Below are 16,633 nucleotides of genomic sequence, written 5' to 3'. Positions count from 1 at the left end.
CTAAAATATAGTGCTGTGCCAGGGTTGCATCTCAGGTAATTTTGCCTTGGGTTTTCCAAAATCCTGCATATTTATGTGAAAGTAAAATTACACACATTTTGCACAACTGTATATCCTCAGCTACATTTCTGGAGAACCATACAAATTCCATCAGATACATTGGATTTTGGCATTTGTTACAGTTACGCAGAGATCTGTGTCGAGTGTGTGCAGCCTGTCCTTGGTTGTTTTTGCTTTGGATATTGGTATTCATAGATATGCATTTGTAATGCGAAATAAACCACAACTACCAGACTTCTGTGCAAACAAATCGACTGGATAGATTACATGCTTCCATGGGTCTTCTTAGGTTGAAGTTCTAAATCTAAATCTGGCAACATCAATGCCATATCAGGTGTCGCTGCATAGTTTGTGGTAGGTCCACAAGAAGTATAGCACTGATGCAAAAACCTTGGCAAAAATCAGGCAATGGGACATGAGTCAATGGGCTTCCATGCTTGGGGTGTGGCTGGACCTGGGGAAGACCTTATGTGGTATAAGAGCCATTGACTTTCTGCCATACAGGGTGGGGGCATCTCATTCTGCGTACCTTCCCAGAAGTGCAGGTAGCCAAGGAAAATTAGATAGGTCCGACACCCACAGATTATCGTGGCATGATTAATCATTGGTGACTTATCAAAGGTAGGTGGATACCACCATGGTTGACTCAACTGTTTATCAGGACTTCTTAATAAATGGTCCTGGGTAGGAACATGGAAATCCTAGAGTATACCCCAGAGATTTCCCTTTTAATAATTGGGTACCCTAGATATAATTAATAACATGTTATGCTTGGATGTTAGATAAATTACAATGAATCATCCATCCTTCTAATATAGTCAACATGTTTCGGCCTTGCCAACTTGCCCAGTACGATCTATGGTCTTTATCAGGACTGTCATAATCCCTGTCTACTAAGCACTCAGTCCATGTAAAATCAAGTTGCATAAGGCTCTCATACCTAATAAACTGTGAATAAACCCTTCTATGGGAAGACAGCTGGATCTCTGCACTTTTCCAAGACCATTTATTAAGAACTCCAGATTAGCAGTTGAGACTGCCAATGTGGTATTTACCTACCTTGGTGTGCATAGGTCACCAGTAATAAAACATGTCTTGATAATCTATGGGTGAAGTGAACTATCTAATTGGATGGTGTGTCCTTTCCCTAACCAAAGCTGTGCTGAGTTCTGTCTATCAGTTCTGCAGCTTCTATCAGTGTTCCTTTGCACTTTGGTTCCCTGCAGAGCCTGTTTCCTTTTTTTCGTGTAGCATCTGTCACAGGTAATGCCACTTACCACCTTAGAAAGAAGGGCTATGTTTTCACAGTTAATAAAGTCATGAAAAAAATCAGTGTGTGCCAGAAGTAGTTGAAATAAAAGACCAGGTTCTCTGATGCAATGACTCCTCATATTTACATATATAATATTATGATGGTTTTATTATTTAATCTTCAGGTAACAGCAACAACTGATAACTTTAATGATGACTTGGGTGATTTTCTGTGCCTGTGTCTCTGTGCTCATCTCCCCGGGAAGCTCTCAGGTAAATTTAACATAATTAAATGTATTATAATCATATATAAAGAAAGCATGGTCCACATGAAACTTCAATAACGTTGACAGATGTTCACATGTTTAGAAACATTGTGATAGAGATTACAGCATAAAAAAGAAAGTGTATGTTGTGAACTAGAGTGTAGGTACTGACTTCCATTCAAAATGCATTTTGCATATTTTCCAAGCCTGGGAACTTGTACACTATTAAATTCATATTCATTTTAATCCTGGCTGCAAAATCTTTGATGTCGTTTCTCCTTCTTTCAATGCCTTGTGCATTCAGGTTATCATATAACACATGTGCAGTTGCAACAATCTTTGTACCTTGAATAATACCTCTGTTGATCATCATCTATGCCTGCAATAAACGTTCCAAGCCTCCAAGATAAGAAAATCAGCAAACAGTTTACAGTTTACATTTATCAGTGAAAAAGCATAGACTTTAGAGACCCAATGAAGTCCTTGTGTGGGTTTTCCATGAACACACAAACTTCAGTACACAGAAAAATGATGTCACTCTTCCAAGAAGAGATGTTTGTATGTAGTTTTGCCAAATTTGGTATCAGTAAATCATCAGACTCACTAAAACAATTCAACAGATAGATGTCCACTTCAGAAGATTTCCCTAACTCTATTTAGCACAGAGCTTTCCTGGTTTCATTATGGGCAAATGGTTTCCAGATGTATCTGGAGGCAGAGTATTCACAAAGGCTCATCAAGTTCTCGTGCCATTAGGAGGGTCTTGTATTTATGTGCTCTGATACAGAGGTCCACACAATCCTTAACATTTTCTCTTGAGTTAGTAAGCATTGTACATCTGCTGCCCCTTAAAGCTGCGATCCTGTTTCTTCTTTTCTCAAGATGGGAAGCCAAAACACAATTTGCCCTATTTCAACCTTCGAGTGTAACCCTACTTCTCATGATACCCAGCCTTTTTGGGGATTCAACTGGACATGCTCAGACCAACGTGACTCCATATACTAACCAAATACTATTATTTCAGAATAATACTTAAACTGTCTTTAAACTGTGTTAGAATGTATTGGAGGGTACTTACCAGTAGCAGAGTTGAAATATTTGTTATATAGTTGAGATCTTGCCCCACATTGTGTTGATAATTAGCATCATATTGAAGAGGTGGTGATGATTGGGTATAAAATACTCTGTGATTGACTTTGCAGCTTCTTCGAGTGCAACAATTCAATTAAATGTTCCTCATACATCATATTGTTGCTCACTTACATGGAGGGTCGTCGTTTGTTAATATAACTTCGCAGGGTGGTCTTGAGGGGAAATTAATTTCCTCACTCCTAAATTCTCCGATGATTGTGTCAGGAATCTCAGGCGAGGTTATATGGCAGAGAGCCATTACCCCATGGGTATCCTTGTGGCATAACTTGGTTAGATGAAGTCTCTAGGGTGATTTGTGGGTCCATGGGCGTATTTTTCCAAAACACCTCTGTGGAAGTTTGTGATTGTATCTTCAGCCTGTTTTCAGTCTATCCTGGTGAGGAGCAGCAGGATTGTGGCTTTTTCTCGTAGTTTCCTTCTGGTACTTGCTTCAAGTCCAGATTTGGGCATGTGACTTTGGAACCCTTGTAAAACTTGAAAATCTAGTTAGCCATTTTGGCATTCACACAATAAATATTGCTCCATATTTAGGGTCACTGCTTTGCACAGAGAAGACTTGGGCACTTAGGCGGTCTGGATTGAGTCTGCAAGCACTGGCCTGGCAATTCTTGTAGAGAACAAATCAGGGAGATGTCTGATGAAGGTATTTGGTTTTTTTTTTAGCGTGTGTGAACCTTGTCTGATTGGAAACGAAATACTCTGCTTTAAGTTCATGGTTGGCCCAAATTTGTAGCAGAGGCAGTGGCACGAAAGGACAAACATTTGTGTCTCAAAGGCTTGATAAACTAACTTGCTAAACTATTTTGTTGAGTTTCCAATTGTGTGTGTGTTCTGTGCTATGTATGCCTAAAAGGCTTTCAGCAGAGTTGCCAAATCCTTTTGTCACTTTGTAACATTAGCAACATGGCAAATAGATGCTGGTACCAGAAAGGCTATTATACTGATAGTGTTGACAGCATTCTTGAAGAAGTGCACATCTTGTACAGCAGTCTTTTACTTGAAACAAACTGATTAGCACTTTTTTGTGTGTTGCGTTGACGGGGAATGCAGACTTAGGGGTTTATTGTTGCCTCACAGTTAGTAGTAAACTTGTGATCAATTCTGATGAAAATGTGCAGTCCTGAGTGAGCAATACAGGAGCTGGACTTCTGATCTGATGTAATGGCAGGCCATTCCAACAATAGATACTTGAGGTTTAAGGATCTTTATCAAACTCAGCATCCCAGTATACCATATTATGTATTTTGGTATTCTCAGCATGGCTTCCCTTTTGGTGGCGAGGAATAAATGTGAAATCGCTTTCCCCTTTTCTTCCAAGTTTTCTGCGAATGATTATGCAACATGTCTAATTTTTATTTTCAATGTCATGTATAAGGGAACGATTTAGAGTTTGCCATAGAGGGTATTACGTTGCAACAGCAGTGGAGTACCCTTTCTGCCCGAACTCGGTTTGAGTGCCCGATTTATAACTGGGCAGACTGACGATAATGGTATGTTGACGATGGAGCCTACACCGGCGCTGTCGCAGACATACTCCTCCAACAGCCAGACAGAGTACAGGCTGTCAAAGGAAAGCCATCTGACCGTCCACCGAATTTTGAGAAAATGGTTGGATGTTTTTTTGCCCACGGAGAGTAAAAATAAATAAAATGATCCCACCCACACCAGTGGGGAAACAACTCTCATGGTGTGAGGGGCCATTAGTTTTACATTTTTCTAAAACAAGCTTCCGTTTTGGGAGTCTGTTTTTAAAAAATGTAAAACTTTGAAAGGTTTGGTGTAAGCATCTGTCACCAATGATGGATGCACACTCAACTTTTCAATGGCTTTGTATGAACCACCGTGACAGAGGTTTGTGAAGTTTCAAGTCAGAGTACTCCATACATGCAACAATTAAGACTGTCTCTAGGCAGGTAGGTTTAGCCTTTTGACCTATTCTGTTTCCTAATTATGTTTAACCCCTTGGGTGCGGCTGACAGCTCGTTGATGTCCTCTGCACTAACTCTGCAATGTGAAGCACATCAATGGGTCGAGAATTTTGAATTGGCTGCTCTTGTGAATGGGGAGCCAGTGTAGCTTCTTGAGATGCAGTGTGATGTGAGTGAGGTGTGATGCGAGTGCCGTGTGGGAGGTTGAGTATGACTCTTTCTGCAGTGTTGTGGACGGTCGGGAGTCAGAGTAAGAGTTGTTTGGATATTCTGGCATAAAGAGTCTTGTTGTAGTTCAGCCTGGCGGTGATAAGGGCTTGCGTGATGGTTCATCTGGTGTTCTGAGGCAACCATTCGAAGATCTTTTGCAGCATGCGTAGGATGTGGAAGCAGGAGGTGTACACTGTGTTGATTTGTGCTGTCATGTTGAGCTTGTCATGTAGGATGATCCCTAGATTTCTTGTGTGGTCTGTGGGTGTTGGTCTAACTCCCACAGTCACCAGGTGGAGTCCCATGGGGAGGTCTTGTTGCCTAAGACAAACACTTCCGTCTTGTCAGAGTTGAGCTTCAGGCAGTTGATTCTCATCCACTCTACTGCCATGGTCATGCAGCTGGTGAAGTGGGTTCTGGTGCTGGTTGTCTTGTCCGTCAGGAAGAGGATGAGTTCGGTGTCATCGGCGTAGGCGATGCCAATGAAGTCTTGTGATCAAACGATGCTGGCGCACAGTGACATGTGTCTTTTGAAAAGGGTGGGACTGAGGGACGATCTCTGTGGGACACCTCCTATCAGTTTCTTGGTCTCTGATGTAAAATATGGCAGCATGACCCTTTGGGGTCTTCCTGTGATGAAGGAACAGATCCATTTGAGAGCAGATCATTTTTGCTAAGCTTGTGGAGTCTTCTGTTGAGGGCGTTGTGGGAGACAGGGTTGAAGACCGTGGATAGGTTGATAAGGATGAGGGGTGCTGTTTATCCTCAGTCTAGGATGATACAAATGTCGTAGGTGGCGGCAATGAGTGCTGTTTCAGTGATGTGGTTCTCTCTGAATCCTAATTAATTGAGTGTTGTCTAGAGGATGGTGGAGTTTGGGGTGGGTTGTGAGAGGCTGGTTGATGGCTTTCTCAATCACTTTGGCTGAATAGAGGGGCAGGAAGATGGGTCAGACATTGCTCAGTTGATTTGGGTTGGCTGTGGGCATTAAGTTCTGCAAGTTTCCATTCATCCGAGAGAAAGTGGCGGTCCAGACAGAGGTGTTGATGATGTGGGTCAGGTTTGTGCTGGTTGTAGACCTGGGGGCATGGATCCATTGGGGCCCCTGAGTGCATGGTCTGCAGGATTGCCGCTGTGTTGTTTCTGTTGAGGGTTGTCCATTCAGTTAGGTGGCTGTCATGGTTGGTGGTGGGTAGGTTGGTGATGAGTTCTCTGAGGTTAGGTTGGTGTGCAAAGTTGCTGTGGAAGAAGTTGGATAGGTTGGTGTAGAGTTTTTGGAGGCAGCGATGTTATTGCCAGTGGTTGAGGGTGAGGTGAAATCCTTGATGATCGAGATGATCTCCTTGAAGCTGTTGGAGCTTCCATCGATGCGGTCCACTAGTGCTTTTTTCTTGGTATCTCTTATTTGCTAGTGATAGTGTCTGAGTGCAGCCTTGTAAGTAATTCTGTTATGGTGTCATGTTTGGCTCTCCAGTTCCTTTCTTGCTGTTTACAGTGTCGTTTGGTGTCTCTGAGGTTTTCTGTGTACCAGCTGACCTGCTTACTTAACCTACTATGCTTGTTGGCGTTGAATGGGTGCGAGGGAATCCACGCAGTTCTTGATCCAGTTATTGAAGTTGTTGATGTCCTCGTCGAGGTTGTCTATTGTGCTAGGTTGATCCATGGTGAGGACACTGAGCCACTCTGCTTCTATGATTTTGCCCCGCTGAAGCTTGGAATGCTGAACCTGGTAGGGGTGTTGACTTATAAAGAAAGTGGATCCACTTCTTGCAGAAAGCAACTTCAGAACTGCTGTTCATTCCCTCATACTTTCACAACTGGCTGGTGGCAAAGACCTGCTTCATGACCTTCCAGACACCACTTTGGCACCCCATAAATGCATCTTAAACATTCAGCACATTTCATCAAGGGGCTAAAGAAATATGATTACATCACCCCCATCCTGATGAACCTCCATTGGCTCTACTTGCGGGACCACACAATTTGCAAAAACAGCTGCATCATTTACAAAGCCATCACAAACAGTACCCCCCCCATATCTTGCAGCTAGGCTATCCTTCTCTGGTGGTTCCTTGCACAATTGCCGCTAAGACACCTTAAGACAAGGCAGCAGACAGCATCCCCATATCCATCAGGACTGCCCCATTACTGCCTCATTTTAGTCAAGCGTTGGCCCTGTACAGTACTCCACTGCCTTTTGACTAGGTTCGCGCTACAGAAATCAATCATCAATCAACCAATCAATCAATCAGTATTTGAATAGCGCAGCCCTGTCACTCCTAGGGGTATGTGGGTGCTGTGGATGCGATGTCTCTGTTGAAGAGCCAGGACTTGAGTTTTTGATGTCGGGTGAGGGCGGGGAGCTGGGTGGTGGGAGGAGGGTAACAGCAGGAGGAGGGAAACGACGTAAAAAGGGAAGAAATGAGCAGAAAAAGGCAAAATAAAGGTCACAAATGAGCAGAAAGATGCAGAATAAAGGTTAGAAACGAGCGGAAAGAGGAAGAATAAATGTCACAAACGAGCATAATAGAGGTCAGAAACAAGCAGAAAGAGGAAACAAGCATTGGCATAGCCAATAGGTCTCGCTTTTGGGACCTTATAAGTATTTAGTTATGCAGCACAATATCCTTGGTGCAACAACATCAACTGTTGCATGGCTAAACACTTATAAGGTTCCAAAAGCGAGACCTATTGGCTATGCCAATGCTTGTATTTTATTGTTTCAAATGATCATTCAGCACCCCTGCTACTGCTATTGGAAGGCCTGCAGGGGGCCTTGGCCAGCGGACACAGGCGGGAGAGAAGAGCAGGCCATGCCAGGTGTGAATGCAGCTTATCCTTGGCTGTGTTGCTATCTGGAAGGCGTGCCGCGGAGCACACGCCCAACACTTCATGGGGGGGGGGGGGAGAAGGGGGGGGTATCAGTCTTAGTGAAACGTTCCAAGGGAGGTTATCTTGAGTCCTTCAGAGGGTGAGCTGGGGCATGCGTCTTTTATCCTTCTACAGTACCTCACCTCTTGATGGTGAGCGCACACCCAGCTGGCACGGTCGTGTTATAGCCACTCAGTTATTTGCCAAGGAACCAAGAAATTTGCTTCAAATACAATTATTGTAACGCGTATTCAATCAGTTTTCGGAAATTTGAAAACATCTCTACAACAAACACCAAAGCTCAGTGTTTTTGTGCAATAGCCATTTGGATTTCATTGAGCTGTCCCTGATAAACAGTAAGGGCGTTGCTGTCGATTGGGCCTGGGTTTATTTCAAAATGAGTATTGGACTTGGCTCTTAGGCCATAAAAAAAAAAGAAAAGCAACAGAAAAACGCAAACGCCTGCTGTCAGCGATGAATTTCCTTTGTAAACTGATTCTTCTTGGAGTTGGAATCAGAAATGTAATCAAGCCATGTGATCCATCGATGTAATCAAGAAAAGAATGGAAGTCCTCCCTCTAATACTTTCCCGCCATATGCACATAACATAGACAGATGCGCACTTAATGGGCACAACGCATTACTATCTCAGAATGCAATCAAACAAGAAAGTCCATGACATAAATCCCTCTTAGTTGGTACAATCTAAATACATAGGTAGTATGATCTATGCGGCCAGCCCTTGGAAGAAGCTACATGACGGCTATTTTGAAAAAGCGACAGCACCTTTAAATGTACTTACTTGATAGAATGCCATCAAAACAAAGTGTAAGTAAGATAGCCTCGCCCCACCCCTTCTCCTACCTCTAAATTATCCAGAGGACATTAGTTAAATAGGTAGTAAAGCCTACGCGACTGAATGACACGTTTAGCACAACTGAGAACTGCTGCTTAAATAGGGAATGCTGTGCACAATCTTCTCTTTATAAGAGCATCCTGCTCCTTTAGACACGCGTTGTCCTCTTTGCAGTGGGGAGTTTTGCACAGGCAGGATGCCGAGTGCTATCAGTAAGCCATCTTCTTATGTTGACTTCTGCCCTTGTTTCTAGTTACAGTCACATGGAGCAGCGGATAGCTTCGCATTCCCGTCACCCCACCCCAGAGATGAGGGCTGGCTGCAGTTTTATGGCAGGCTGCCCTTCCTGCTGCCCTTCCTGCCCGAGCGGGGTGTGGAGGCCATAAACGCAGCTTGGAGTCTGGTTCGATCTCCTGTAATCACAGGAAGCGCTTGTCTGTTTGCTCAAATGTTGTAAATTTCAGAAATGAGCTTTCTCGATGGCTGTGAATTTCCAAAGGGCACCTCAAGAGGATAAGAAAAAAGATATTAATTTGGATAATCCAGTACCTAACCCCATGCTAAACATCGGTCTGTACATTGCCCAGTGTAAATCCTCAATGGAACGCTGAAGCTAAAATGAACGGACCAATCACATTTTTTTTATTGCAAAATACATTCTTGTGCTTAAGATTCTTCAACGTCTAAATGTTTTTGTGAGTACTACAAGGAATATTTATCTCAAATTTCCGTACCATTGAGAATCTGTTATGCATCTCACAAAGCCAGCCTCACCCATTCACACAGTGCTACTGTTTCTTAAAAGATGGATAAGGAAGCCCCTTGAACTGACCAATTTAAGATTGAACAACATGATAGTTTTGCTGTTGACAACAAGTTAGTTTCTTTGCATAATTTGGAAGAAAACTGGGAAGAAAAATGACATATTAGGACAGGTCACCAAATATATCCTCTATTTCGGAAAGATGATTTCTGCACTTAACATCGCTACACTAGTGTTATTGTATGCCAAAGTGGAAAGCATAGGTCCAAACAAATCTATGTGTCTCCCCCATACATCTTCATTACAGTTAAAAACATCTAGGAAAGAGTCTCTCGGTCCAATCGGCCACTTCACACCTCGTGCACACACCAGGCATTGCAGCAAGTTCCCCGTGTGTTTACACCACCATAAAAGATGCTCAGGGGACCAGTCACCTTTCCCAAGTCTGATGTGTACATAGTGGCATGAATTCTGTCGCTTGATCCAAGAAGGATTTCCACAGTACTGCGAAGTACTGTTGAGGCAGACACTGCAACTTTCATAAAGGCCTCTGTGCCGTCTTCTGGATTTTGAATGCCATGCGCGAGAAGACTTACTTTTCTTCAGTTCCCTCTTTGAAAGAGGCCACTTTCTCCTGCAGAAAACTAGAAGTCGTCCAGGTTACGATTTGCTTTCAAAACCAGACAATGAAATCGTATTTTGGGGAAATAAAACCAGTGCATGGGATCCTCACCCCTGACTCGTGGGGGTACAGCAGTATTTGCAATTATGTTGTATAACAGTAACACTGAGACCACATCTTGAGCTGTTGAGCCACCAGATTTATGCACTCTAGTGTTGTGTGCTGACGAATGCTTGCTGGTAGCAAGACTTCTTTCTTCACTGCCTGTCGACCGCAGTCCTCGCGGGAGAGATCCAAGCATGTCCAGGGCCCACAAAAGGCGTTCTTGCACCTTTCTTCGGTAGCCTAAATGTCCCTTATCTCTAAATGCCCTAGGCATGTTTTTGTGTGTTTTGACCCAGTGTTTTGATTGCTCAACTACAGTGTACTTTTTGTGGTTTGAGTAATGGCAGCTGCAGTCCGAAATGCACGCAGGATCCTAATCAAAAGCAATTTCACATGGATCAAATTACAATTGTAAGCAGTTGCCTGCCGTTTAGCGATGACAACTACATGTACTTACTAATTTGTCTCGCGGAAGATGGAAAACATTACTTGGTAGACTACTTTAGGGATCCATACCATAGTGATAGGTACCCATCAGAAAAAAAGTGTGTGCACCAGAAAAATTCTCAAGCACTAGTGGGAAGAAAGACAAATAAAATGAGGGGCAAACACTCAAATACCCAAAGAACACGGGCACAACAACGTGCAACACAAAGTTTCCCTTATTTACATTTAATCAGAGAGAGCTGTATTTTGTAGCAAACAATGCTAGCACAATACGAAAATCCTATATTATGCCGTTTCCTCAATGTCCAGTCAATACTTGGTCTCAGTGCGTTGCAGCTCGCACGCCCTGCATTGATGCTTTAGGAACACATAACAAATGAATTACAAATATATCGAAACACTCTATTAAAAGATCCGTTTTTATGAAAAGCAATGCCAATACATATTAGATTATAATTTTCATGAATGCCAGTTTCGAACAAGCACTGCTTGAGAGCTGGAAACTGTTGCACTGTAGCAGAGTCCTCTGGTGTGGTATTGGTTTGCATAACATTGGTGCGTCTCGGGCCATCGAGTGCGGGTTACAGACCTGCCCCCACCCCACACAGGGCGCATGGGCTCCATGCATCATTCGCCATTCCTCTGTTTGCACATGTGTGCTACATACGACAAACTGTAATCCTATGTTCAGTGGCTACAGACAGTTAAGTCACTATCATGTATGTGTGCATTACCCCGTTCCTTTGGAACACAAGCACAAACACGATTGTGGAAAAATACATTACTGAAGGTGGAGTAGGTATTAGGTTTTGGTTTCTGGGGATGGGATCATGAGTCACCTTGAAACCGAAAGCTCTTCAGCAAGTTAAACAAGAACAAGCCCGGCGGAGCGTGGCGCACGCGCACTTGGGGGCGGGGGAGCGCATTCCAGGCGGGGGAGCGGACCCTTTGAAGTGCTCCCAAAAGCGGAGTGCATGGCGGCACGATACGCGTGATTGTGCGCGTGCTAGCCATGCAATCCGCTTTTGGGAGCACTTTGAAAAGCCCCTTTACAATAGTCTCGCTTTGCGATCGCTTAAGCGATAGCAAGGTCGAGACCTAAAAAAGAGGTCAAAAGTGAGCGGAAAAGAAGGCAGAAAATGATCAGAAAACAAGTACAGGAGGCAGAAACTGAAAGTAGCAGAGGGGAGCGGACTGTAGGCAAACTGGGCAGGAGAATTGTCGCACGAGGACCTGCTCAATAAAACGAGCAGAAAGAGGCAAAATAGATGTCAGAAATGAGCAGAAAGAAGCAAAATAGAGGTCCGAAGCGAGCAGAAAGAAGCAAAATAAAGGTCAGAAAGAGCAGAAGCAGGCAAAATAGAGTACAGAAACGAGCAGAAAGATTAAAAATAAAGGTAAAAAACAAGCAGAAGGAGACAAAATAAAGGTCAGAAGTGAGCAGAACAAAGCATTTGCAATGCAACCGGTCTCGTCTTTGGGGCCTTATATGTATTTAGCAATGCAGCATATTAGGCTGGGTACTGAAACATTTACTGTTCTAGCAGTACCACCCTTCACTGCCCTTGATACAACTTCAAAGAGCATACACTATAGCGTGGAAACTTCCATGAAGCTTCCACGCTATATTGTATACTGCATGCATTGCAAAGCGAGCAGCGCATGTGCCTGGTGAAGGGAAAAAAACACAGGTGCGTGAGAATGATCAGGTCCTGGCAGGCAGAATACCACACTGCCCTCACCTGTTTCAAGCCCAAGCAACCCCTAGAGACAGGGGCAGCAGAAAGATGATATCTGCCGAAGGGACTTCTATCCCAGCTCCTGCTGGCAGCACGCAGATCAACAACATGTTGTGCCAAGAGTACCATCCCACTGGGCCACGCGAGATCTGCTAAGCCAGAGAGCCAACCATAGGAAGCTGCTGAGGTGCCAGAGATTCTCAAGAGCAACCCACCCGTCTTTCAGGGCTCCGCCACCTCTAATGAGCATGTGGACGTGCTGTGCGCATGCGCACTAACCTGCCCACATTTGTGATCCCCCTTCGCGCATTAACTAAGCAAGGATACTTAAAACTGCATTTATTCCAAATATTTGAAATCTGTAGTTAGAATAGTTTGTCACCCTGTCATGAAACACTAGGGGTGTATTTCTCTTGAGGTAAAGGATGGAAATATGGCCAGTTCTGGGAAGCATAAATGAACAGAACCCAGGAAACTAATGGCACCGAAGGGTGAGCCTGCTGACACAGACAGCTTAGGGTACACAACCAGGGCAACTGTACTGCTGACTGTGGGTGACGTCATCCACCATACGCTGTAAAGCATGTAACACCATAAGAGGACATTAAAGCAGTGTTGTCTGCAGTGCAGATGTGTAAAGAAGTGTTTATAAAAAAGAGAAACTCCAATGCCCCGGGGTACTCAGCACTGCTATTAGCAATGCTGCACTACAAGAATGACATTCGTCAAAGATAGCGCGACCGTGTTAGCCCCTTCTGTGTGAGAGTAACTCGTGTTTCAAGGGGCATGCTGGGATTTGTATTCCTGCATAATCCTTTACAAAATCAGAACTACAAGCCCCACAATTAAATGAAAACTTCTTGACTGGATGACCTTCTCATGCATGGAGCAGGAAACGTGAGATACAGGGTTCCTGACGCGTGTGATGAGGGGAGGGACCGCTAGAGGATTTCACGTCGCGTCTGACGCTGCTGCGAGGAGAGATTATTGGATGATGAGGGTCGTCATCGCCCTGTCTTGCTGACGCTGCCATGAGGAGGGGTTACTGGAAGTTTGAGGGCAGTCAGTGCTTTATTATTTAAATACCGCGGTCATAGGGTGTATTCATCGTGCAGTACAAGGTCAAGTGGCCGGAGTCCAACATACGGAGTGTCTTGTGCTCAGTGTTACAGAAAGCAACTGTATCACAATATGGGTATTGGATTAATGCCTCACCCCTACGCACGCCCCCGCCCTCATTCTTTTTCCCCATTTCTCCCCTTTAATTAATTGCCCCCTCCCTCTCCATCCCTCATGCACCATCATTGCTTCCCACTGATTTTGAATCTCATCTTCCTCCTATAGCAACTGCCTATGATACACTGCGAAGAACGAAGCACGAGTTCCAGGGGCCCTTTAATTTAGGAAGTTGCGCTGAACCAACCTCGTCAGACAGTCAGTGAATAATCCAACTACACGAAGAGTGAGCCCAAATCTAGACCGGCTAGGGGGGAGAGGGAGAGCAGGCTTATCCATAGAGCAGAGAGAGGCACCTACCTCCTGCCTCTTCCCACTCCCGCAGGCACATCTCAAGGATTTTGGGGGCCCTGGGCCAATCATATTTTGGAGGCCCTTGTTTCGGAACAGCTTTGAATTTATTATCCCGTTTCAACTCCTTCATGCCCTGTTTGGCCAGTTCACTGCCAGTGCACAGGCATACTGGTCCAAATTCTAAATGAGTTTACATCTAATATTCAGGGTTAGTGATGTGTGTTTTCAATATTGTAACACAGCAGCAGTTCACTAATATTACTGTAAATATTCTCTGTTTCCTCCCTCCCATTTCTCATAGATGAGGTACTGTTTTGATCTAAAGGAAAAAAAAAATTATGGATATTGCATGAAACAATAGCACATCATTTGTCTGAAAAATGTCTGTAATAGACTCTCACACATTACCCACATTAAAAATAAATTAAAGGAAAACGCTATCGACAACAATCGGTTTAAGAATTATTCAAGGTCAACTGGGCAATACTCTCTCAGGGGGCCCCCTGAAAGCCTGGGGCCCTGGGCCAGAGCCCACTTTGCCCATGCCTTAAAACGTCTCTGCACTCCCGAAATTCAGAGAACAGAGAGAGAATACACCACCCTCCCCACCATCGTGAGAGCACGGCATGACCCCCCCAATCACACACTCACATCACAGTTTGAGGCCCGTACAAGGCCTCAGCGGGAGACTCTGCTTGTGAACAAGTGCCTGATGCCCGACACAGGACCTTTTTGTGAAGATCAGTAATGCGGACTTCCATTTCTTTGCCGCTGACCGCGGCCCCCGCAGGGGGCCAATAGGCGGTCTGCGCCTTAGTGGCCCTGGGGCACCGGTCACCCCTCCCCACCCCCTCCCACCGGGGGGGGCCGGGACGCAGACTGCGCGACCCTTGCTGTAATTAGCACTCTCATATTGCGCGAACCCGACCCGAATGGTATGGCAGCGCTGTGCATGAGCAACATATTTACACACATATTCGGGCACGGGAGTGAGATCATGAGCCGCCAGGTCCGCGACCCTCGGGAACCCAGGCATACCAGGTCCAGCAGCTCGCATACATATTCGGGCACGGCGATATTCATTTATTTACCCAGCGTCACAAACCCCGCACAAATTCGAACTGAAGGTAATGGCGCGCAGTTCATGAGCACCGTATTTACATACATAATCGGGCACCGGAGATTAAGTGATCTGCCCGCCGTCTCAGCGCGACTCGCCCGACGGTATGTGGAGCGCAGTCCATGCGCCCCATATCTACATAAATAATCGGGCCCGGAAGTGGGATCATGACCCGCCAAGATTCGCGACCACCGGGGGGCCCGGTGGACTAGGCCCAGCAGCACGCATGCATATTCGCGACCCTCGGGGGTCCAGGCAGACCAGGCCCAGCAGCACGCATGCATATCTGGGCATCGGGTGATCAGTGATAGCCCAGTCATATATATACCTATTCGTGCACGGTGGATTAGTGATTAGCTCAAACCGTAATGCTCGCAAAATTATTAGAGCGCCGGACACAAGCACCGACCAAATAACCCATTTGGGTGCAGGGGGTGTCGTAATGCCCAGATTCACCTAATGCGCGCGAATGTGGTTACGAGCAAATTCTTGTGAATAATACATGCACTTGTATCATGTGTCTGCATTATAGGAAGCCAGCCAATACATGTTGCATATTTATCTAGCGTGAACTCGACCAGAGGGTACTGGAGCAAAATCTTGTGATCTCGAGAAGTCATGGACTGCGGGAGGGACACAGGGAAGAATAGTGTTGGAGTAAAGAGCCCAGTAGCCAGGGAAGTATACAAATAACAACATGGCCATCAGGAGGAGGGACTAACAAGCCTAAAACCAATCAGAAGGCAGAATTTAGGATCTAAGCCAATCAAAAAGATGGGTGGAGAATGGGCGGAGATTTCACAAAGCTTCCATGCTATAGTGTATACTGCATGCTTGCCATGACCTAAAAAGACAGAAAATGAGCATAAAAGAAGGCAGAATAACTAGCACAGGAGGCACAAACTTCCAGTGGCGGCTGCCACTGAGTATCATGTAACGGGGAATCGAATAATACATTAAAATGTGACTTACCTTTCAGCCGGACCGCTGCCCCGCATCATCCTCTTCTCTTACGGCTTAACCTCTTCAGTGCCCATGACGAGATAGTCTCGTCATGGAGCACGGTTGCGCTGTGCCCATGACGAGACTATCTCGTCATGAACCCCACCCACTAGTGCAACGCCCGGCACAGGAGGGGGAAAGGGCGTGGCATTGAAGGGGTTAAAGCAGGAAAAACACCCAGGCTCCCCTAGGCCATGGAATGGCGCTCAGATGGGAACAGGGAGCCTGTGCATGTTCCTCACCAGGATGTGCGTAGAGGGCTGGCCAAACAGTCATGCTCCCTTAAGTGGCCACCACTCCTCCCCTTGCTGGCTGTGACTACAGCCAAGCCCCGCCCCACCCTGTAAACTTGCATAACAAAGGGAAAATAAAACGATTAAAAAATAGTGTTATTATAATTTTATTTTTCCTTTTTCCACCGCAAAAAATGCAGTGAGCCGGTGCTCCTACGCCTTAGCGGAGGAGCCGCCACTGCAAACTTCCCCCATGACACATGCATACATAGATACATGTCTTTTTACTTAGCTAGGCAAATGTGACCCGGAGCAGAAACAAAACTAACAGGATGTGATGCCTGGCTTCCATTGACGGATTTCGGAGGAGAAAGTTGAAGAGGGATTCAAGCGAGGGAAGTTTTTTTTATTAAAGGTTGCTTGGCTAGGTAAACAAGTACTGCCGGTGTGACACAATTACTCATAAAGGAAGGATTAG

General features: G+C 45.1%; 1 protein-coding gene across 1 annotated transcript in view; it reads left to right on the top strand.

Annotated features, from left to right (window-relative positions):
- Nucleotides 1-16,633, top strand: part of LOC146806115 (ecto-ADP-ribosyltransferase 5-like) — a 53,085-nt gene that overhangs the window by 1,334 nt on the left and 35,118 nt on the right. Inside the window, exon 2 of the mRNA XM_085623447.1 lies at nt 1,497-1,584. Within this exon, the coding sequence (XP_085479573.1) occupies nt 1,522-1,584 (63 nt within the window). The 5' untranslated portion in view covers nt 1,497-1,521. The remainder of the gene's footprint in view (nt 1-1,496; nt 1,585-16,633) is intronic.

The sequence above is a fragment of the Triturus cristatus genome, chromosome 8 (assembly GCF_964204655.1).
Source record: "Triturus cristatus chromosome 8, aTriCri1.1, whole genome shotgun sequence".
Classification (NCBI taxonomy): domain Eukaryota; kingdom Metazoa; phylum Chordata; class Amphibia; order Caudata; family Salamandridae; genus Triturus; species Triturus cristatus.
The sequence above is the reverse complement of the archived record's forward strand: the minus strand, read 5'-3'. Positions and strand labels throughout refer to the sequence as shown.